Source organism: Chinchilla lanigera, unplaced genomic scaffold (genome assembly GCF_000276665.1).
Source record: "Chinchilla lanigera isolate Chin_1 unplaced genomic scaffold, ChiLan1.0 scaffold00100, whole genome shotgun sequence".
In the NCBI taxonomy this organism is placed as follows: domain Eukaryota; kingdom Metazoa; phylum Chordata; class Mammalia; order Rodentia; family Chinchillidae; genus Chinchilla; species Chinchilla lanigera.
The window spans coordinates 4,594,756-4,618,849 of NW_004955501.1; the positions used below are offsets into that span (position 1 = coordinate 4,594,756).

At 49.8% G+C, this 24,094-nt stretch overlaps 1 protein-coding gene across 1 annotated transcript in view; it reads left to right on the forward strand.

Annotated features, from left to right (window-relative positions):
* Slco2a1 (solute carrier organic anion transporter family, member 2A1) overlaps positions 1–24,094 on the forward strand; it is a 79,551-nt gene that overhangs the window by 50,691 nt on the left and 4,766 nt on the right. The window contains exons 4-12 of the mRNA XM_013505788.1: positions 8,255–8,482; positions 10,018–10,116; positions 12,605–12,741; positions 14,372–14,450; positions 14,920–15,084; positions 16,114–16,303; positions 18,019–18,184; positions 20,034–20,197; positions 23,408–23,472. Of these exons, the coding sequence (XP_013361242.1) occupies positions 8,255–8,482; positions 10,018–10,116; positions 12,605–12,741; positions 14,372–14,450; positions 14,920–15,084; positions 16,114–16,303; positions 18,019–18,184; positions 20,034–20,197; positions 23,408–23,472 (1,293 nt within the window). The remainder of the gene's footprint in view (positions 1–8,254; positions 8,483–10,017; positions 10,117–12,604; positions 12,742–14,371; positions 14,451–14,919; positions 15,085–16,113; positions 16,304–18,018; positions 18,185–20,033; positions 20,198–23,407; positions 23,473–24,094) is intronic.

Below are 24,094 nucleotides of genomic sequence, written 5' to 3' on the forward strand. Positions count from 1 at the left end.
CCAAGCTATCGGTTCACAGCTGCAGGAACAGCATCACGTGGCCCGGAGCTTTGCTGCCTCACGTCCAGTCCCTTTGCTCATGCTCCTGATACAAGGCCCTTTGTGGAGGCCCAGGGCCTCAGGCTGATGTCTAGAAAGAAGAAAGAGGAATCCTCCCTCCTGATCTGAGGTGTCCACTGCAGGCTAAAATTGTGACTGTGTGGTCAAAACACCAGGGACTTTTCCCCACAAATTCTGCAAGCCAGGTCTTACCCTTCCATTTGCTGAGGAGCTGACTTCTTTGAAGTTAAAATGAAGCTTTTGAATTTTACCTCCATAAGATTCCTTCTCCTTGGCCAGAGCCCTTTCTCATATGTCTTTTGGTGTAATTGGAGCTTCCATACTTTGGAATGTCCCACCAGCCACTCTTTCCAGCTTCACACATCATGACGCTCGTAAGCTGTGGGTGGTTGCTGTCCTCTCTCCCATTCCCTGACAACAGGGCACCGAGTGCCACACTCTGAGCCATCCCACTCCCCGAGGATTCTCCTGCCACGTGTCCCATCGTGTCTAGCAGGATGACCGGCTTTGTCAACATGCTTCCTGTAGTCAAGTAACACCGTGCTACAGCTTCCTGCTGTTTGGAAGCCCCACTGGCAAAGGAAATGAGGGGGTTTGGTATGAATGGCTGTTGATGAAGTCTTGTTGGCTCAGCTCACCACTTTGTTTTCTCTGCAGAGCTCCTCTGCAGCCTATTGAATAAGCCTGTGAACAATAAGTTCTGCTTCATGCGCAGTGGGGGAAAGGAGTGCTGACTAAGTGTACATCTCTTTGAATATTAACATTCAATCACTCTGAGAATATTAAATTTAAATAATAATTCAAAAAATTTGAATATTCAAATTAAGTGCTATTCTACCTGCTCAGGTATGGCTGTCTTCTCTCCTATTATTAAAGAAGTATCTCTGTGGATGGGAGCCAAAGTGCTGCTCAGGAGGTGGGCTCAGGTGCACTAGCAGGGGTGGATGAGGAGGTAGGGGAGGGAGACCCTGCCCAGCAACGTGTCACCCAGCCTTGGTGGGCAGTGCACAGCAGGCCTGCTCTCCCACACCCAACTCACCCAGCACCCTGCCTCCTCCAGGTAAGTAGGTATATCTTGGGGACCCTTCTCATTTCAAGGGGGTCGGTGTAAGGAGGGCCCTACACAACTCAGCCACACAGGGAGGACAGAGCAGAGCCATTCCCTCCTTCCACCCGCTAAACGCGCTCTTGTTTTGTGCAGGTGCACTCTCTCTAAGCATATCTGCTTGTCCATGATTCCTTTATTATGATCCATCTACTTGTGGAGGCCAGCATGGATCTTACTTGTTTCTCATATTTGGACTTCGGCCCCGAGTTCTTAAAAAGTCTAAGCAGCACTGCCTGCCCCAGGACTCTGCTGTCTCAGTCACCCAGTGGAGTTTCTCAGAGCCACTCAATTTCTGCACGGATGGCAAGTGGTGTTGTAGGAGCACTATGTTCCAGGTTATAACTCACTCAGTATTTTTATAAAATGTATTTTTATTTTTAATTGACACATAGCAGTTGCACATATTTATCGGATATAGTATTGTCACTGGATAGGGCCTGAGGAGGTCCCCCATAAAAGGTAATGGAGACCTCAGCTTGCCCCCACCCACTAAGTAGCTGGTAGGGTTCACTGACTTACATCATAGAAAAACATTTCAGGGCATGTCAGTGAGAGGCACAGACGGATTTATGAGGCAGGGCTAAATATGTACAGACTCAGAGAAAGCAGTGTGGGTGCTCAAAAGGGAGGTACATTATAATCCAGAGTGGGGGCATTTGTGTGTTCTTGGGGCTGTCCTCAAGGTGATGAGCCAGGATGTGTATTCCTCGTGTTTGTCAGGCTACCTGTTAAATAGGGTAGATTAGAATGCAAATCATTTGCCTGTGTTTGAAGTTTAGGGATAATAGTACTGGTTCCTTGAGGGTGGAAGTCTGTAGGATTTGTTAACCTCTAGTACGGAGGAAAAAAGTACAGGCTCAATTTACAGGTGAAAGACCGGGGCTGAATTTATAGATTTATTGAATCGTCTAAGACTCAGGAATTTCTGAAGTTTCCTCGAATGGGAAAAATAGGAATTATAACCTTGAGTAACTTTGTGTCCTAAAGATGCAGTTTTTTTAAAAAGTATAGTTTAAAAATTAAATTTATCTTTTATCTATTTCTATTTCTACTATGTTACCTCAGTAGGACACCTCAATACATTTGTTTAATCAGCTTCACTGGTATACCTGTCATCTCAGACATTTATCATTTCTTTACATTGGGAACATTCTTTCTCCCAGCTATTTTGAAATAATTAATTGCTGTCAATCATAGCTATTATTTTACTTTACTCATTATTTTTAATCATCATAGGAATATTTAGAAAGGTATTCTATCTATTGTGGAGTTCAAGATACTGAGGTTCAGAGAGCCCTACTGACTCATAAGCAGTAGAACCAAAATTTGCCCCTGGTCCGTCTGGCTTCAAAATAAGTTCTTCCATAGCCCCACAGTGTTCTCCTCTAGGCTGGCAACCCTGACGCTATTTTTTTTGCTGGGGCAGAAGATTATGTCCTCCTGGTTTCCCAAGATGAAATTCAAAATGCAATACCTATAAAAATCATTTGTAAACAAAGGCTTACCTTAGTTGGAATAGAACATGTATCTCAGGGGCATTATGGATTAACAAGTCAAGACTCCGCTGTGAACCTGATCACTTCTAATCTGCAGCAGCCCGATTTACAAACGGCTTTGAGATCTCACAGCATGAGTGAGTTCCGGACAGCCTGTTCCAAGGCTGCCAGTGGGTGTTGCCAGAGTTTCAGGAAGAACTATCAAGGAGCTAGATTTAGGAGGATGAGGAAATAGGTCCTTCAGAGTATCGCATTCTGAAAGGGGTTCCAGGAGCTGTGCTGGTAGCCTGAGGGCTTGGCATCTTCTGGGAGCACCTCTGCCGATCTCCATTGTCTTACGGATTGCCTCTGGGGTTTAAGATTGCTAACTTCCTCCTCATTTTACTCTACTCTTCCACAAGCTCCCAGTTACCAGTCACACCCCTTTCTGAGTGGGAGGAATGGTGGCTCTCAAGGACCATGACTGAACCAGGACTCGCTGCTGCTTTCCTGTTTCCTGGCAAATTTCTTTCCTTGCTCTACAGAAGGACAGCATGACTAGTCAGAGGAAGCACTATTTGCAATAGCCTTCTCATGTTGATCCTTCTAGGGTCCTCTCTAACCCAGCTCCAGACTTTGGAGCTATTATGCCCATGACCACCTTGCAGCACTCTCAGCCTGGCCGTAGGAGGGGTGGGAAGGAGCTTGGAGCAATGAAGTGGTCAGACCTGTCTTCTCCAGACCTACCCCATCCCTGTGGGCTCCACTGTAGGAAAAGAGACCTTCTGGACAGTCTCCTACCTGCTGAGAGATCCAGTAATTAGAAGGAAAATTCTGCATATGTAAATTTTGGGGTAAGTCAAAAAGCTGACTCAATCCCACATGCTGCTGGGGTGGGGCTGGGGTAGCAGGAGGAGGGGGTAGGGCCCTGCCTGTTTTCAGTTACATTTCACAGTCCTATGAAAACTGGCAAAGCCAGGCCTCTGGTGTCCTTTGGGAAAAAGAATGTGCTCTGAAGAACTGGAGTCTTCCAGAAGTCTGCCTCAGGGAAGATGAGAAACAGACCAACATACACTAACGAACGCAGACGCCCCTCCCTCCCTTCAACCTTCCAAGACAGAGGGGACCTGTGTGGTGGCTGTAGGCAGGCATCGCTCTGACCTTTCCATGCACGGGATGTAACACAGTGGGAAGGTTGGAGCGAGCAGCCCCGGAGGAGCTGCAGAGAGGGTCACCAGGTGTAAGACCTGTGAGATGGTGGGGTTGTTGGTTTTCTCTTTCATGGGCTTGAGCTCTTGAAGAAAGCTGAGAGCTCTGCTCCAGAGAAGAGGTGGTAGGGGAATGGAGCCCAGAAAGCCAAAGCCCCCAGTTCTATCTGCAGGACCCATCCACTCTCGGTGTTTGCAAAGGAAAGCCTGCCTGCGGGATGGTCCTTCTGCAAAGCCTCTTCTCTCCCTCTTTCCTGCCCCTGACACTCACCTATCTCTATCCGCTTATTTTAAGAGTGCCTAACGCTCCCAGCTCTAGAAGGTCCTGTTCTCAAGGGAGAACACTCAGTGCAGCCCATCCTGGGCTAGAGCTCTCCCGATCTCACATTACATCTGACTCTGAATCTGATGTAAGCACCTGTTCTGGTACGTGGCCAGGCAGCAGATCCTGACCCCGGCCCTCAGGCCGGCCAGCTGCTGCTCCACAGAGAGCAGTGCCCATGGAGGAAGAAGCCTCGCTGCATTCAACCCTCTCTATTTACAGGTGTGAGGCTTGAAGTGGGTCAGGCTGAGACCCGGTCAGGTCGGCTGAAGGGAAAGGGAGTGATCAGGAATAGTGAATCAACAGGCAGTACAGCGCTGGCCAAGAGGCACTCAGGAGACTTGGATGTAATTGGGGCCAACTGACGATTTTAAAAAATACACATTTTTTAATAAAAGCAGTTTCTGACATGTAATCTGACATTTCTAAAGTTAATAACAGTGAAGTGGTCCCCAGAGAACTCTGCTTGGATACTGGCTGCATTAGGTGAAACCCCACAAACATTTCCGTGGCCTTGGTGGACCACGCAATGTGCCATGTGAAGGCTTAATGAGGCAGTCAACATTTTTACGATCTTTGCTGACCATTAAATATCCCACAAAAATGCTTCTGCTGCCACGAAGTTCTAAGAAATGTGACTGTAGGAAAACGACAAGAATCAGCATATCAAGAATGAGCACTCTTAAAAGAAACCCTTGTTCTCTGGCCCTTTGCTTCCCCAGGGGAGCTTCTCCTATAATCGCCCGGCCCTGTACGTCTTACACACCCACATTCACACAGCCCAGCCCTGCAGTCCACACACTCCACTTCATGAGACAAAGAACGCAGGTTTATCCAAAGGTAGCTGTTTGCCCGACCACCTCGCTTCTCCTGCTCTGTCAGAGCAGGACACCTCTGACAGAGCAACTCTCCCCATCATGCTTGGGCCTTGAAACGCAGCCTTAATCCCCCAGGGTCTGCACTGCCTGCCTCAAGGTCTGCACCCTTCTGGTGTTCTGAGCACCAGTCAGTGCTCTTCCCAGACGAACTTCACTTCTCACCGAGCGTGGCCTCCACCTCAGAGCTGCTGCGCTTGCTGTTCCTCTGCTCCCCAGCAGTCCCCTGTGTCCCTGTCCTCCTCTAAGCCTGTGGGGTCCTGGTTTAGGAGGCTTCTTTCTCTAGCAGCCCCCTCCCTACAACTCTGGGTTTTCTACCATTTCCATTCAGTCTCTGGCACCCTCTCCCAGTATCTGCCAGGCAATTTTTTCAATGGTGGTGAAGTATATGTAACATAAAAATTTCCATTTAGCCATTTTAAATGTATCACTCAGTGGCATTAAGTATATTTTCACTGTCATGCAAACTCTACATGATTCCCTTCTCACCGAGCCTGAAGACTACCATTCCTCACTCTGTTTCTATGAATTTGACTACTTTAGATACCGTCTGTCCAGGCAGTCATACAGTGTTTGTCTTTTTGCCCCTTGCTTATTTCACTTAGCACAATGTCCCCAGGGCTCATCCATATTACAACAGTGTCAGAACTCTCTTCCTTGTTAGGATGAATAATGTTCCATTGTTCATACCGTATTTTGTCTCTCCATTCATCCCTCGATGGATAGCTGGGTTGTTTCTCCCTTTCGATTATTATAAATAATGGTGTTGTGAATGTAGGAGTACTAATATCTGTTCAGGTCTCTGCTTCCAATTCTTTTAGGTATATATCCAGAAGTGGAACATCTGGGCCACGTGGTAATTCTATTTTTGATTTCTCTACAACCTTGCCCACATTTGTTGTTTGCTGTTTTTTCTATAATAACTGACCTATTGAGTGTAAAGTATCTCATGGTGATTTTGATTTAATCAAGCAATATCATGGCTGCCCTCTCCAGGATCTGCAGACCCCAGTAAGCTGAAGAGTTTGTAAGGGCATTGCCTGTGCCTTCCCACCCCCTCCACATCTTCCACCTAAGCGCAGGGCCCACCCAGGCGCTGTGGCTGAGTAACAGTGAGCAAAGAGAGTGAATCATGGCTCTGATATCCCTTCAGGCTTGGTGTTGAGCATCCCCTGGAAAACAAGCATCACCTACACCACTTCTGAGAAAACGCTACTTGGCCTACTCAGGGTCCTTCATCGGCCATACTAGGAACAAGGTCCAATTATTTGCACCTCTTTCCTATATTGTCCTTTGCCTTTAAGTAACTTTTAAACTATTCCTGAATATAACACAGACCTGGCTCTGCCACCCCACTGCTTCTGCAGCAATATGCTACAGAGAGCCACTGTCCCATGAAGGAGGATGACTCAGCCAGCATGCTTACTGGTGACAGGTTCCAGGGAACTCAGACTCTTCATTTCTTCATATAAAATGTACCTGAAAATGTTTTGAATCTTTGGAAAGAAATACCTATTTGGAAACTCAGCAGCAGCCCCTTTATCGAGGGACCCTAAGTATATGTTGGCTTTTTAGAAATTCATCCATTTGGTCAAAGTGGGCCCACAGGAGCCAGTAGAGGAGGGTGCGTGCTCGTTTGTATGAGTGGTAGTTTCCTGGGTCAGGTCGGTTTGTGTGTGTGTCTGACTCCATCCTGGGCCAGGCAACCACCACAGCCCTCAGTCTGAACTTGCACATCCGCTCTTGAGAAGGACATGGGGACCACGCTACTTGCTCACATTTCAGTCTCAGGGCTAGCACTGTGTGGTGTCCTGAGAGGCTGCTACCACAAGGACAGTGGATGATGGTGAGCCCACCTGCCCACCTGCCCACTAGGGCCTCCTACCCTCTTCTGTGCTTGGCCTCTTGCTAGAATCGATGATCTTTTCAAGTCAAGGACATTGGCAGAGAAAGTAACAGATCCAAGACTAGAACCCAGACCCCAGTTCCCACCCCATCCCTTCCAACATCTGTTGACCTTTCAGGCCCTTGGCCACCAGGACCTCCCACTGTGAATCGGCATGAGTCTGCCAGCACCATACCATGTCTGGGTGTGGGACAGGGTTAGTGCTGATGGAAGGATTCCTGAGTGGGGTGGGGGTAAGTCAGACCTCTCCAGAGTCTCTCAGCAGTATTTAATTCTTGTGTTCTTCCAGACTAAAGTGCTGTCCCGAGAAGGGGAGCCTCGCAGGGTTACTGAGCCACACCAGCCTTTCTTCCAGAGGGCAGGCACAGCCACCAGGCCTGCTGGCTGAGGACAGTGTCCAGTCTCACCTGCCAGGCCCTTCTGGAGTAACAGCCTTCTACCTCTCAGTGGCTCCTATGGAATCCCCATATCAACTACCTTACAGTCTCTGTTTCAAGGGAAACTGAGGCTCAGAAAGAACTAGAAATTTGCTCAACAGTACACAGTGTCTTGGTTACTTTTCTCTTGTTGCTGAGACAAAATACCTGATGCCCAGAATTAAGGAAGGGAAGGTTTATTTGGCTCACAGTTTGTGGAGGTTTCAGTCCATACTTGGCTGGCTCCAAGGCAGAGTGGCACATGGCAGGGGGCAACAGTTCAAGGCGACACAAGACAGTAAAAGCAGCAAGAGCAAAAATGGGGGGGAAGCCTCTGTTCTTTCTTATATTGCATCTCAGCTATCTGTCCAAGCTCACACCATCTCTGTGCTTTCCTCTTCCACAAGCTGACCATGTTCACAAAGCAAGGACCCCAGGTCCCCTGCTGAATCACTTTAAAGTTTAAAGTTGAACTTTTGAACTTCTCAAATTGACACAATAAATCAACCATAACACACAGCTACCTAGGGATGAAACCAATTCCTTACCTTCCTATACTATGTGTTTATCTTATCTGGTGGGCAGCCCTTTCCTGCCATGGAGATATCTGTCCCTCATGTTTGGCTCTCCACCAGCACCTGTGGAGGAGAAAGGACGGACAGCATCAGAAGACAATACCACTTCCACCTGGGCAGGACTGCCCCTGTGGTCACCCAGTCTGCTCCCTCTCACTTTGGTTTCCAGGGCCCCTCCAGCCAGCTAAGCAGGTGGGGCGATGCTCAGGGACCCTGCCCTGGAGATCTAGAAGAAAGGCTGGGATTGGACGTCAGTTGGTAGGACCAGGAGGCTGGGGTGATGGTCACCACTGGGCACTCTCGTTGCAGGGAACCTTAGCCATGTCCAGGCAGAGCTTTGCCAGAAGCATTTGCATAAACCAGCCCCTGGTAAGTGCCCAAACACCGTGCAGGATGTGCAGAAGGAGACCAGCAGCATGTGGGGCCTGATGGTGATCGCACAGTTGCTGGCCGGGATCGGCACCGTGCCCATTCAGCCGTTTGGGATCTCCTATGTGGACGACTTCGCAGAGCCCAACAATTCACCCCTGTACATCTGTGAGTCACGGGCTCAGCTTGGACTGTGGGGAGGGTCCAGGACACAGCACTTGCTGAAGCCCTGGGGGATAAAAGCGATCTGAAGTTCTCTTCCTATAACACAGTGAATGAGTGCAGAGTTCTGGGAGTCAGGCTGACCTGGTGCCAGTGCCAACTCACCCCCAGCTGCATGGTGCCTGCAGATGGAGTTAAGATTGTCTGTGGTATTACATGAGCTAGCGTCTGTACCCACTCAGCCCCATGCAGGGTGTGGTGTGGGTCCTAAACCAATACCCCAAAAGTAAGACCGGGTCTCATGTTAATTTTTGCTCCGAAAGATTCCATAGGGATTCTTTTCAGGGCATGTCTTATTTTTTCATGTATAACAATCTACATTTATTCATGTACAAAAACCTGCATTTATTCAAATACAGTGATGGCATCTTTCTCTGGAGCATCATCATAACTCTCCAAATCCCTAATTCTGGCCTAAATTTCTTGGGACTCGGTATCACATAGAACCATTGGCCCCAATCTCTCACAGCCAGCAACAGCGCCCTCCTTACGTGGGCACTTCTCGCCCACAGAGCCTGCTTGTAGTACTGTGGTTCAATACTGTATTGAACCGTGAAGATTCATATGATACACCCACATCCGTCCTTTATGAACTATGCACTTTGTTTGTGCATGAGTCTGTACTCCAGTTGGCTTTTTGGCAATAAGGCTTGAACTCATCTGTTTACAAAGGTGTTACCTCTTATCGAAAGGCACCCATAATTAAGTACTTTACAAGTACTTAATTATAACATATTATCATTTAAGTATTACTGGCAATAATAGTATTTATTTATAGTAATATTATTTTATAATTCAATGCATCTATCATGTACTGCAATGGATATATTAAATGTGTCCACCTGAGTGGACAGACATCTTTATTGGGGCTTATTTTGGGGGGGTGGAGCTTATGTTTTAGGCATCCTGAAAAAGCATGCTAGGGCTTATTTTATGGTTAGGTCTTATTTTGGGGGAAAGGCGGTAGCAATCCCTGGTGCTGTCCAGCCCTGTGATCAGAGCTGAGACACACATTTTACTTTAGGGCCTGTTCACCTCAGACAAGTACATGCATGGCAAACAGCAGATGGCCATCCAAATGCCCAAATCCTTTCCTTAGAACCAGCCACACTGAGCACCCTCAGGCCCACGCCCCACACCAGACCCCAGAAACTCCTGCCAGGGTCACTAGCACTGTGCCAGCAGGAAGCTTCACTCATCAACACACCCCTGGGCTGGCACTGTAAACATGGATGAGGGCTGTTTCCTTCCTATCCAGCAGGTCTCTCTGGCAGGTGCGGGAGGAAAAGCAGGCTTGATGCTATAAGTCTTGGCATGTTGAGTAGTTATGGCTTTCTCCATGGGAGGTGCCCTAGGTATGGGCTTGTTACAGCCAAGGAATAAATGGGTGATGTGTCAGGAATCCTCCTCAGTTTAGAAGCCTATGGCTGCCCAACCTTCTCAGTCCCCCTCAGCATGCTTTCCCTTGCTTCAATTTCCAGCCATCCTATTTGCCATTGCTGTGTTTGGACCGGCTTTTGGGTACCTGCTGGGCTCGGTCATGCTGCAGATCTTTGTGGACTATGGCAGGATTGACACAGGTGAGTGCGTGCAATTCCATAAAACATCCCCACCCCACCTCCCATCTCATTAGGGCAGAGAGTGAAGCTTCAACTACAGATGCTCACTGCCTCCTGCCCGCTCCCTCTTGCAGTCCTTCAGGCAGCCAGAAGCAGAGTCTGTGCCTCCCCTCACCAGGGCTCATGCTGGGTCCTGTCGGGCATGAGCTGCTGGGGCAAATACACTTCTTACCCTCAAGAAGTTTGTGGTGGGAATGGCCTCCACAACTGCCCATCTTACTGGTGACATTAAAAGTAGCTCTCTGGTTTTTCAAGATGCTTCTGATTTTTTAAAAACAAAAGAATTAATAAGAACTCTCAAAGGAAAAGGAGACACTGCATAAGATATACCTGTGGATTATGACTCATCCAGAAGAGTGTGACATGGTGCCTTTGCCCTGTGTGGGCACCAGAGTTGTGTCTAATCCTGTTTCCACCTTTTACTAGCTGAGGAGGTCTTAGTAACTTGATCTTTCTGAAATTCAGTTACCTCGTCTGTAAATGCTAGTAAAAATATAGCAGTTGTAAAGATTAGAGTAAGCTTAATGTATGCTAAGCTGTGAGCTCATATTCTTCCAAAAATGGTATGGACTAAATCACCGAGAATCTTAGAATGAGAAACTATAGTCTACACACCAGGCACAGGTGCTGAATTAACAGTTAGAGGACCAGAACACCAAGCTACATCTCCAGGCCCTCTCGCTCTTTTTTTTTTTCCTAAGACACTAAGTTTTTGCCAAGTTGTCCCAACTGGCTTTAAACTTGCAGTTCTCCTGCATCAGCCTTCCATGTAGCTGGTATTACAGGTGTGCATCATGGCACCCAGCTCAGCAAAGTCTTCTTGTCTATGGGCATGTCTTGTATTCCCCCAACCTCCCACAAGACAGGAAAGGTTGGCAGTGTGGCAGAGGGAATAGAAAAGTGCTTTGGAAGTTTGTGTGTCTTTGATTGGTTGGGTTGAATGTTGTTTGTTGTGGTGGGGTTTGAACCTAGAACCTTAGCATATCACCATACTTTTATTATACCTTGGCTACATTACTTAGCTACATTACTACATTACACCTTAGCTACATTATTTATACCTTAGCTATATCACCATACCTTTATTTTTATTTTCAGACAGGGTCTCTCTAAGATATTAAATTATCCACACTGGGCTCAAACGTATGATCTTCCTGTCTCCGCCTCCCAGAATGCTGGGTTACAGGCATGTGCCACCATGCCTGACCACTTTGGAAGTTTAAGAGCAGGAGAGAACACTCCTGCATGAGTCAGTCAAGGAGGAATTCTGGAACTGTGATGTCTGTGTGAAGCCATGACAGATGGGTGGGATCTGTAGTGGTGGTGTTGGGAGGGAGGAAGCTACTTGAATACAGCCAAGAAGGTGGGAAGCGTGGAACTGTCTGAAGTTGACATTTTCCTGAGGATGCATTGGGAGGTGGGACCGAGCCAGACTCTCATGAAGAGCAGCCCCACCAGTGCCTGGCACACAGGCAGGCCCTGCTTGTCTCACAAAGAATCAGGCAGACCCTAACCTGACCTGCTGTCAGAGTTTAGGCTCCTATCCCTAGGGGCTGTTACATCACAGTGTCAATTGCCTATGCTTCAAGATCAAGCCATCTTTGGCTTTTTGTTGGCACTTCCTAAATTGGTCCCTGACTTCTGCCCAAAGAAACCAGTAACTGAGCTCCCAGGCCACCTGGGAAAGTGCCCAGGGATGCCTATCACTGTATGACTGTGAACTGTTCTGCCATCTTCTCTTCTCCCTATGCCCACAGTTATTTTGCACAGACAAATGCAAGGGAAGACTTCCAGATGTGTAGGGAGAGTGGCCAGGGAAAGGACTCACCCTTGACTGCCAGGCAGCCCATGCTATTGGTGGTTGCTTCCTCAGACCCCTTTCTTAAGAAGGATCAATAAAGCTGAGCTGTATGTAGTAGAGTTCCATGGTTAAGAGCATAGGTTTCCGCACCCAGAAGATATAGGGCTGAAATTGGCCAATGAAATGACACTTATTAGCCTTAACCTTGGACAAGAGACTTAAACACTCAGACCTTCAATTCCTGATTGGCTAGAAGTGAATACATGTAATATCTACCTTAAGACCTCCTCCATGAGCCCCACAGGATAACAGACATAAAGTGTGTAGGGTCTGGACCATGGGAATTCACTCTTTTCACCATTACTTCTGCCAAGGGCTTGGAACAAAATCAGTGAGGGGAACATACTGCCCCTTCAGTCTGTGGATCTGCTCATGCTCAACTCTGTGTGTGGTGGCCTCAGTTCTCTGGCAAAACCAGAATGTCTAGAGAGGGAATGTTGTCCTGGCCAAGGGTCTAGCTCATGGTTTGCTTCTTCTTCACTGAAGAGAGCAGTCAATAGAACACTCCCTGAATAACACTTCTCTTTCCAGTAATGTGAGAAGATGCATTTATTCAATGAACACTTGTATTCTTTTGTTTCTCTTCAGCTAAAGTTAACCTGAGTCCAAGTGACCCTCGATGGATTGGAGCCTGGTGGCTGGGCCTGCTCATTTCTTCAGCTTGTTTGATTCTCACTTCTTTCCCCTTTTTCTTCTTTCCTCGCACGATGCCCAGAGGAACAGATGTAAGTTTCTGAGAGCCCATGACTCTACCTGTATGAGTTTAAGAAAGAGAGGCAGACATAGACAATAAATAGAACTGAAAAACTACAGCAGGTTAGGCAAATTCCAGGTGATACTGAAACAAGGGTCATGCCAGAGAACTTCTCAGAGCTTTAGAGGGTTCCAAGGAACATAGTTTGGGAAACACTGAGTTTGTCTAAAATGGGCTAAAGAGGTAAGAGTCCATAAAAGCTGAGTAGGTCAGACTAAGAAGGGGGCCTCTGAGCACTGGACAGACAGTGTGAGAATGGGCGGAAAGTGGAGAATATTTAGAGGAGGGTGACAACCCAAGCATCTTCTAGTCCTATCTGGGGAAAAGAATCAGGGCAGGATGGCAATGGAAAACAGGGAAGAGAAGACTGTAACTGAGACTTGATGAGGCTGATGCATCTACGCACACGTATCCCATGAGGTCCCGGGCACTGTAGTGACTGGGTGGTCACCTGCTGGCAACAGGGAAGCTAGGTTAAGATGGGGGTGAGGAAGGTCTGAAGAAGTTCAGGTGAGACATGGAGCACACAGTTGAGGCAGGGCATGGCTGTCAGAGAGTTGGGACAAGGCCAAGGCCAGATGTTTCAGGAGGGCAGCTGTGAAGGACCCAGCAGCGGGCCAGATTGGAGAAGGAGATCATATCTGTACTCAGGTTTGAGTCCAAAGTAAAGCTCAGTGCTTGGCAATGAGGTGGATGAAATGAGCCTGACCTGTGGGTGGAGGGGTGGGGCAGAAGCACTTGGCTTGTCTTAGGGAGGAATTTTAGAGGTTGGCAGTGAGTCCTGGTGGTTTGGGCGGTGTCACGTAACCTGGGTTTGAGTGCACCTGTGTTACTTATAAACCAGCTGAGTGGCCTCAGGCAAGGCGCTTTGTTCCAGACCTCTCTCTTCTGGAGAACACTCAAGACCACTAGAGTAGCTATCTTAGAAGAAAGCTGTGATGAGAGACAACATGTGTGGAGTGTGCCCAGTGCTCAGCGTGGAGTAAGAACTCAGGGCTTGGAGTGCCTCTTCCTGCACTGAGCCCTCTGCAGGATCCTCGCAGTGGCAGAACTTAGAACTCTGTGTGATGCTCCAGAGCTGGGGCCTGGGACTGGGGCTGTTGCTCTCAGAAGGACGCAGGTTCAGGAGGGTATGGGCCCAGAAGGTGCCCGGGAAGGGCTAGAACAGAGCCCTGAGCGGAATTCACCACAGGCCCAGGAGGAAGCAAGGGCCCCAGAGAGAAGAAAGAGAGGCTAAAAACAGTGCCTTCTAGATCTCAGTGTCCCACAAGCCAGAAGTCCTTGGAACCTGAGGACCAGAGAGAAGTGTAACCGTGACATACAGACAAGGAGTGGGATCAAGAAAGACACCTTTGGCATCAGTCATGTGAAAGTTAGATATGAAATAAGACGCCCTTAGGCATTGCAGAAGGCATTGGCACATGTGTATGCTGGTCTGCAGCCAAGGCACACCAGGCTCAAAAAAATACAAGTGGTGTTTGCTTCAAGAGTGTGTTCTCTGGACGCACTCCTCTACACACCCGCCAGCCCTGAGCCCTGAGACCAAAGGGTCGTGAGCCCAGGGAAGGGCTGTTAACACGCACTCCTTCTTCTGCCTCCAGGGTTCTCCTGCTACAGAGGATGGAGCAAGAAAGATGGAGGAGCTCAGTTCAAGAGGTTCCCTGTTGGATTTCATTAAAAGTAATGGACTTACCCAGCAGCAACCTGGGGAGGGGGGATGGCCAGGGACAGTCAGAGCAGGTGGCCCATGACTGTAGGCCCACCTCCAAGGTGACCTGCACTCAGGAGGGCTTCTGCAAGAACCCTGCCAGTCACTTCTTCACAGCTACAGGCAGAACCAAATTCAGGCAGGCGATCTCTGCTCCCACCCCATGGTCTGGCCCACACTTCCTCCCTTCCTCATGGGGGAAACAGCGGTAGTCCTATTTCTATCTCATTGCCCATTGCTTGGTACTTCCTCATCATAGCCCATGAGCATGTTGCATGGGCAGTCCAATGGCTGTGTGCTCCAGGACTGGCCACTGCACATCTTGGTGCCGCTAATTCTGCTCCACAGGAGAGTCATCTGGAGGGAGGATATAAGGCAGTGGCCCCTCTAGAAGTAGCCAGAATGGCCCAGGTCTGGCCTCTGACGACAATTTGCTCGTAGGGTTCCCCCGCATCTTCCTGAGGCTGCTCATGAACCCGCTCTTCATACTGGTGGTCCTGGCCCAGTGCACCTTCTCCTCTGTCATCGCCGGCCTCTCCACGTTCCTCAACAAGTTCCTAGAGAAGCAGTATGGCGCCTCCGCAGCCTATGCCAACTTTCTCATTGGTGGGTCCAGAGGGTGCAGTGGGAGCTGGGTGGCACCCCCAAGGGAAGGCCTGGGTACTCCACTGTCTGCCCAGGGACACTCAAAGGCTGAACCGGATACAGACTGGAGACAGAGGACTTGCCCAGGAGAAAGAATTTTAAGGACATTTTTCCTGGTTGGCAATTTAGAATGTTCTTGGCAGATTTCTGGGACTCTTATTATTCCATTCAGGAGTGGGTGGAGGCTGGAGGCTGCCTTCCTCCCAGCCAAGGAGCTGCACGTCTGACCCAGCTGATGACATCACTGGGGTCAATAGAGGAGAGAGGGGAATGCAGTTGGGGTCAGAAAACAAAAGTTCCCTGGGTTTCTTCCCTTCTCCTTCAAGAACATGAACACATTTGCTTTGTTAAGACTGATCCTCAACCCAAGTGGACATTAGGACAGGAGAGCTCTACACAGCTCAGGCGCTCAGCCCCACGTAGGTCAGTGGAACCAGAATGAAGGCAGGGCCCAACATCAGCATTTTTTGTGGCTGAGGATGTGGTCCCACCAGGTGTCCAAGTGAATAACTGGGCCCAACCACGTTACTAGGTGAATTTGACCCTATGGATTTGGCAAGGTGGTCAGTACATGAGATTTGAGGATGACTCCCCTGTCCCCCTGACTTCCTTTGTGGCTATGGCATCCCCTTCGGGCCTTCTGTCACTGACTGGCAGGTCAGGAGTCATGTCCCTTGCCCTACTAAGCCCATGTGGTCACAGCCAGGATGCAGAGAGGGCCAGATAATTAAAGATGCTTAATAAATCCACATTCAACCCACATTTCTTGGGCGGCAAGGGCTCTGCTTCCTTTTGCCTCTGCATGGCAGGAAAATGCTCTAGTGAGGATAACGCTCTAGATGTGCCTGGAAAATAGTAAACGCTCACTTGATGCCAGCAACTACTGTTATAATTCAACCTCTCTAGTGTTCCTTCATACGCCTTTCCTGCCGGTCCATCTTAGTGCTCCCAGGCTGCGCACTCAGACCAGCTCCTTTTCTCTGTCTGTAGGTGCTGTAAACCTCCCTGCTGCAGCCCTGGGGATGCTGTTTGGAGGAATCCTCATGAAGCGTTTTGTTTTTCCTCTGCAAACCATGCCCCGAGTGGCTGCCACCATCATCACCATCTCCATGCTCCTCTGCATCCCTCTGTTCTTCATGGGCTGCTCCACTCCGGCTGTGGCCGAGGTCTACCCTCCCAGGTAATGGGGATAAGGAGTGCGGCGATACCCTTTGCTACAGAGCCCATGCCTTCTTTTCTACCTCCTCCGTTCACCTCTCCCTGTTCACTTTTGATGTGAGCTGTCATGTAGCCACTTAGGAAATCAGGTATTAAATAATATGCTCTATTATGAGATGATCACAGGGTCCTAGCAGGCCACTAGCAATCAGAGTTAAGGTTTTGTTTTTTTTAAGAAGGGCCCAAAACCAATTAGTTTGGTTTCAGGGTGAACCTGAGCCCCAGAAACCAGGAAATATGCTATGTTTAGCATCAGCTCTGAGCCAGCTAAAATTACAGAATCTCACTGAGCTACTGAAGAAAGAGAAGAAACGTGAAAACATGTAGAAGAGAACAATGAAAGACTTTGAAAAATCAGAGCAAGTGAGGAAGGGGCAGGTGACGTCTACCTGTCAGTATGCATAAACCAGTACAGGCCAGAGGTTTTGAGTCTGGCTTCATGTTCAGGAAGGGGCACACGGAGCAGGGAGCATGTTCATTTCCCCTGGATGCCACCTCGCAGCAACCTTCCCTTCTGAACTCTGCCTAATGAGGACACCCAACTTGGAGACACTGCACCTCTCAGCCTCAGTGTTTTCTCTTTCTCTTTGAAATAACCTCCTCTGTCTTGGGTGGATGAAGGAGGGAAGAGTATGGGGAAAGGAGGGTGGCTCAAGGTAGGGACCACACCGCTTCTCGATAGGTTGGTCATGGACTGAGAGAAGCATAGACACCTTCAGGCTTTTTGGTGGCTTTCAAGGGGAGGTTAGTGACGGGCTTTGTCATCAAACTGGCCCGAGTTTGAGTCCCGGCGCTCTTTATTAGTTGGAGGAAGTTACTTAACTTACCTAAGTTTCAGTTTTCTCATCCACAAAAAGTGAATAATTAATTGAAGACTTATTTCAATGACTGTGCATGACTGTGAATAATTAATTGAAGACTTATTTCAATGACTGTGCATGACTGTGAATAATTAATTGAAGACTTATTTCAGTGACCAGTATGAGGTGCAGTGTCTCCAAGTCAGGTCTTGTGCCTGGCACATAGGAGATGCCCCACAAATAGCACCTATCATTAGCAGTAGTATTTCAGCAAACCTCTGCACTATAGTTTATCAACCTCTATTGCAACCTCCCCCAAAGACCATGAATGTCAGCTATGAGGGATGATGGGAACAGTCAGGCAGACCAGTGAAATCCCCTGGGTTGAAGTTCAGGAGGGTGGGGTGAACTGGACAATATCTATATGGCCCAGAAGTGACCAGTGACAGCCACGGCTGCCTCAAGTGGTCCCAGCCACTACCTGCAGCCTGAGCTTGGCTGGAAGGGGAAGGAAGGCAAATACTGCCTGTGACTCTCCCATTGCATCTGTCATTTCTCTCTTCAAAGTCTTGCTTGGTTGGTTACTTTGAGTCCCACTATGGCAGAGAGTTTGCTGACCAAGGCTTTCCAACTGAGTAATTAGTGGGTGTAAACTGCAAATGTCAGAAGAAATGGAGAGGCGCCGTAACCCCAAACAGTGGCAGAGTCATTGTTGGCTCCTACATGCATAATTCTGATTCCCAAGGTGGCACTGGCCCAAGACAAACAGAGACACACAGGCCCATTAGCCAGGCCAGGAACTCACACTGGGCTGGAGTGTAGAATTATTTCTTTGGTCTTGCTTTGTTTGATTCCTTGTTTCCTGTTTTGCTGGCAGCACATCAAGTTCTATACATCCACAGCCTGCCGCCTGCCGCAGGGACTGCTCATGCCCGGATTCCATCTTCCACCCTGTCTGCGGAGACAATGGAATTGAGTATCTCTCTCCTTGTCATGCCGGCTGCAGCGGCATCAACGTGAGCTCTACTGGCTCCAAGCACTTGGTGAGCGCAGCTGAGGTCCTGGCGTCAGGAGGAGCCCCAGGCAGTCTTAGAGCCCACTGTGTGTCCTCGCAGACTGCTCTAGGCTCCCAGACTCATTGTCCGCATCCTGGCCCCCTCTGGGCTCCATCCGCCCTTCTCTGCACCCCGCTGCCTTAGGCTCATGTCCGGATGCCGCCAGCCCAAAATCAGTTAGAGACTGGCCCACGTCCAACAAGCTTGTGCGCCAGACCTGACAATGCTCACAGCAGGAACAAGTCAAAGCACTTGCCCTCCACCAAGAGACCTTCAAGCCTCATTTCAAAAGGTCCTGAGGGGTGCTGCTGGGTCCTACATGCTTGCCCTGCTGCGAAACCTCACTGACTCGCCTAGGTGCACTGAGAACAGAGAGCCTCTGTGACATGGATCAGAAGGTCATCTGTCTCAACCCCTCGGTTCCCAGGCGTCCCTCACAACTGGCCTCAAGTCAGGCAGCTGTATGACTAGAAGCAGAGGCCGGCCTCGTGTGGGGCACCAGGGCTCAAGGCCATGTGTCTCCTGGTTGCCAGCCTTCCACCTGGGCAGCCACATTCATGTGCTCACCTGGGGAGGTCCTGTGCCCTCCAAGAACTGTGACTCCAGGTCTCCCAGGACCAGTCAGCAGCAAACTGACTTGTCATTTGTTTAGTTAATCAACAAACAATGAGTGCTAGGCACAGCCACAGGCATGGAGCGCATGGAGGTGGGTCTCAGGCAGAGTCCCTGCTCACTGAGTTTGCCAATAAAAGCACAAGACGATGTGAGAGAGTAACCCATGCCAGGGAGAAACTCCGTAGGACAGAGAGTGCCTGGGGGCCATTTCCTGAGGAGATGACATTAGAACTGATAAGCAGCAGAAACAAACTAGGAAGACCTGGGAGAAAAGCGATGCCGCGTGAGCAATGGCCAGGGTGTGGCTGTGCTGAGTGTGCTGTAGGGAAAGAGATACACGGCAGGTGGGCCCTGCTGGGCCAGGAGCAGGCTGGGGCCAGGCTTAGGAGTTAGGTGTCCCTTCTAAAAGCAGTGGAAGTCCATGAGCTACCAAAGTTCCCGTAAGAATAGGGACATACCTGTTCCCCGTGGCCCTGCGGAGGGCATGGCCTGACCAGCCCCCACTTGCCTGCCACCCTGCCGTGAGGGGCAAAGCAAGACTGCTTCCCAGCTGCCTCTGTGTGCAGAGGGCTGTGGCGCTCTCGGGCAGAGAGAGGATGAGGAGCTTGGACAAGATGGTCCCTTTGTGGTCTTAAAGTTGGAGGAGTCTGTGGCGGCTTCTGTGGTTTTCTTATCTTTATTTACTCACCTCTGACTCATCCTTCCCCAAAATAATCTTGGCAAGTTTCCAATAACAACACATAAAGATTAAAAACCAATTAACATAATGTAAGGGGGAAAAACCTATATGTTCAAAACGCAAACTCAGGAAGATAACAGCAATATGGCACATAACACACTTCTGTGCTTCCTAGGAGCCAAGGTATGGGGGCCGGCAAGCTGGGGGGATCTTGCCCGCTGGTAGGATCTTGGCATTAGATTGGGTCTAAGTCCAGGTGCCTAACACCTGCTGCTGGAGCCCAGACCGCACTGGACGCTGGTTCTGGCGAAGACAATTTCTGCTGCCCAAACACTGAGGGAGGCGGGGTCCCTGGGTACCTTCAGACGCTCACTGTCTCTCCCCACCTCCAAATCCAGGCTTACTCTCCTGGGGAACCTGGTGCCCTGCAGGGCAGAGAATTTAACCCAGAGTGACTCAGGCCAGAGCTGGTATCGATATTGGAAGTGTTTGGAGGTGAATCAAGACAAATTTCCCCTCTTTTCTCTCCCTTTCCTCTTTAAGGTCTATTTGAACTGCAGCTGTGTGTCCACGAAGTCTGCCTCGGCAAAGACGGGATCGTGCCCCATCCCTTGTGCCCGCTTCCTGCTCCCCACCATCTTCCTCATCTCCTTCGCAGCCCTGATAGCCTGTGTCTCCCACAACCCCCTCTACATGATGGTTCTGCGGTGAGTGGCGCTCCAGGGCCCTGGTCTTGGCTTCCATGTCCCCACACCTCCCTTTGGCTTTAGACCCTGCTGCCCACATATCTCACCTCCCTTCTCTGGCCCTCAGAGTCCTGTGAGTGTCAACACACAAGGCTGTTTTGGTAATACAGGCAAATAATACCATCGGCACTCAGGCCAAGCTCTGCACTGAGCTGCACGCTGTGTCCCGGTTCAGTTCCCCAGCACCTGTGTGACACAGGCGTGTTAGCACCCCTCTTCCACATTAGCCCAGGAAGACAGGGCTGGTGCCTGGCTGAGCCACATGTGAAAGCCAGGCTGTCTGGCTCCCCGCTGTGGAAATGCTAGCAGATTCGCTTATTTTTAAATCCTGAAAGAACTGAGAGGAAGAGAACTGAGTTGGATGCACAAAGTCAAGGCAGGAAAATAAGGCAAGTTCCAGAGACAGAGTGAGAGCTAGAGGAAAGGCCCAAAAGGAGACCATCCCAGTATGCCAGGAGCCACGGCCAAGTCTTCAGGTCAGAAGGGTCAGGCTGGCCAGGTGGGAAGGAAGGAGAGAGGCATCCCAGCACAGCTGCTGCTTCCGAGGCTTTTACAAGGCACGTCCCTCCTTTCACCTCCTTCTGCAAAGGAGAAAGCAGCTTTTCACCCAGGCTGGCCTACATTACCCTCCTGCTCCCCACCACACTCCTGTATCCTCACACACCTCAGGAGCGGGCAGGAACACAGGCCTCAGAACCCTGGTGCCAGGGGCAAAGTCCCTGCTCCAGCACACGCTGGCTGAGAGTCTTGGGTGTGGCCTAACCTCCCCGAGCCTCAGGAGCCTCACTTCATGTGCAGACGATATTGACCTCAAAGCCTTAGTGTCAGGATTATGTGATTGATTGATTTATAAATTGGTGCCCTCCATATTGGTTGATTATCACTATTAAGCAAATCATTGTAATTGTTAACAGCTAGCTCAGTGCCCAGGGCCTGTTTTCTCTAGCAGGCCAGGAGACAAGGAAGAAGCAGAAGCAACCCCTTCTCAAGATCTCCAATTTTCTTCAATCCACAAACCGCTGTCAAGCTCACCCGAGAGCTGCCAAGCTCCTTTTCCTATTGCCATTTTGAGAAAGCTGGAAAAAGTAGGAAACTCCAGAGTGAAGACAAAGGGCTTGATTACAGCAGAGAAGCACAGGTCCCTCGCGTTATATCATATTACATCTATGCCTTGCAAAGCCTACAGGGGTGAGGTGGAGAGTCCTGTGTGTGCTCTGCATGCATCCCAGCTGAGGACACTGAGCTCAGGAGGGCCCCTGCTTACACTCTCCCCCTCTTCTTACTGTCCCCCATCCTGTGCTTTCCACATACAGGCACTCTGACCCAAGGCACTTCAGTGGGGTTCCCTTCTTGCACCCCAGGGTCAGGTGGACCAGAGTAGAACCTCTGACCTGAGACAGTCTGCATGAGGCTATGAAAAGGCGAGGAGACAGGAGGAGGAAATCTCATAGGGAAGTCTCTGGGCAGCAGCGGGTGAGGACAAACCCTGTGGAATGCTAGGATGGAACAGAACATCATTTCAACCACACAATGGGTTTTTCTAGAAGATGTCTCCTTTCTAAGTGTGTTCAGGGGCTGAGATCAAACTGGAGAGGAGGCCCAAAGATTTCAAAAAGGCTCACAGATAAATCTTCCTGGAAAAGATGACAGAATAAATGCCATTTACTGTGAAGATGAGGCTTGAAGACAACTTTGTCTCAGGCATCATTGGTGTTAGTCCGGGGCCCCAGCCAGCACGGGAACGCAGGCTGGCAGCAAAATTGAAGATGTGGAAGGAGAGAGAATGATTGCAAACCCAAGAGAAAGTCAGGGTCAGAGGGGCAGACACCAGAAGGGGCCCCAGACTTCCATCAAAAGCCAGACTGGGGTTCCCAAGTTTACTCAGCTGAGAACCTGAGAGTGAATCTGCTCAGGTTAAAGACCAAGACAAGGAGGGTACCTAGTACTGACCGGGCCACTGGGGTTGTGGGGGACTTGCAGACACAAAGAGAGCATGAATTGTGTCAGGCTCTTTCCATGGGGGCCCCAGCTGGGGACCCTCCCCAGCCTACACTCCAGCGATCATCCCTTTGTTGGGCCGTCCCACAGGGGATCTGGAAGATGTCCCCTTTCCATGTGCTAACAGAACGTTGGTAGTGAGGGTGAAACACCGTGCAGGGTCTGGGGAAGCCACCTTCTTACTGGCCCCTCAGGCCCAAATTCTTTTTCCCAACAAGCACCGCCCCCCCAGAGGTGTGTGCTCAGAGCAAAGTCCAGAGCCTAGTCACTCAGCCATGCCACTGCGGGCCAGCTTGGGGCTCTTCACCTCGTGCGTGCAAGGGGTTGTCCTCTGCTCCACGCCCCAGCTGGGATGCAGGACCATCCACCCTCTCTTCGATCCTCCTTCCTCTACCAAACAAACTTCTCCCTGTAGAAGGAAGGAGGTTAGGGGCAGCGACAGCTATCTAATTTGCAAGACCGCGTGCAAATAAAAAATGTAAAGTCCCTGGCTCAAAAATGATTAAGAATTTCAAGACAGCCACAGTAGAGCATTAAATCAAACATGTGCCCTTCTGCGGGTGGAGTCCCGTGCAGCTGGAGGCCACACACCCACAGAACTGGCCCCGGGCAAAGGATTCTTGCAATAGTGCACAGAAGCTGATAGCCCAGGGTCCTGATTACATCAGGGCTGCCTCTTCCTGGTACAAGGTGCTCTAAAGGAGTTGTTCAGGCCTGCTGCTGTAAACACTCCGCTGTCACCCTTCTCTCCGCTCACTGCCTCTCCTGTCCGCTTTCTTTTCAAGTGGACTCTGGGCAGCCCTGAAAATCATGTAGACCAGTGATCCTCAAACTTGACCTTCCATCAGACTCTTCTGGAGGGCTTGTGAAAGCACAGATGGCTCAGCCTCACCCCTAGAGTTTCCAGGTCTTCTTGATATGTCCATGCACGAGGCGCAGGACCTGAGAACCTGCATTCCTAACAAGAGCCGAGGCAATGCTGCTGATCCAGGAATCATACTTAGGAACCACTAACATAACAGCAGTGTTTGGGCCAGGGGAATCCAGGCAGTGAGGTGGCTTGCCGCATCACGTGAGGGCAGGCAGAGACCTGCTCTGCGGCTGGCTGCCCCTCACTGGAAGACAGTACATGCCTGCACCTTCCCACTGCTGATTTTCTACTTTCCTCCTCAGTGTGGTGAATCAGGAGGAAAAGTCATTTGCCATCGGGGTCCAGTTCTTGCTCATGCGCTTGCTGGGTAAGTGTCTCAGAGCCCCTCTTGCCGGGAGTGGCCCAGGCTGCAGGCATGTGGGGTGCAGGGTAGGGTTGGGGGAAGCCCCATCTCATCTCCACTATGCATAATCAACAGCAGATGCCAAACCCTGCATGGACCGTTTCCCTGATTGCTTGAGGTTAGGAAAGATTCCATCTATGGCATCAATTCCAAACTAAATTATGTAAGAAAAGTGGAAAGTAGACACAGCCGAGAATACCTAATACACAGTTTAAAAGCAGGTATTTTTACATCTTTCTTAAGAATTCGCCGTAGGGACAAACCTTGCATTCCTGCTCAGACAGGACAGCGGCGGAGCCCAATCCTGCCCTCCTTCCCTCCTTCCCATTTCACAAAATTCATTCCTCCAACTGCTGTGCAGCAAATGTTTCTTCTGCATGGCATTATCTGCCTGAGAACCCTGTCTGTCCTCAAGCAGTCCAGAGCCCAGGGGGGCATTGAGCTACACACCTGTAGCCAGCAGTGGCCCCTGGAAGGGAGAGTTGCCCAAGGGAGTGGAGCGGGAAGCCCTGGCTCTCCTTGGGAGCATGGGCTGGGAGTTGGGGACAAACTTCAGGCCCTTTCCCTGACTGCTCACACAGAGCTG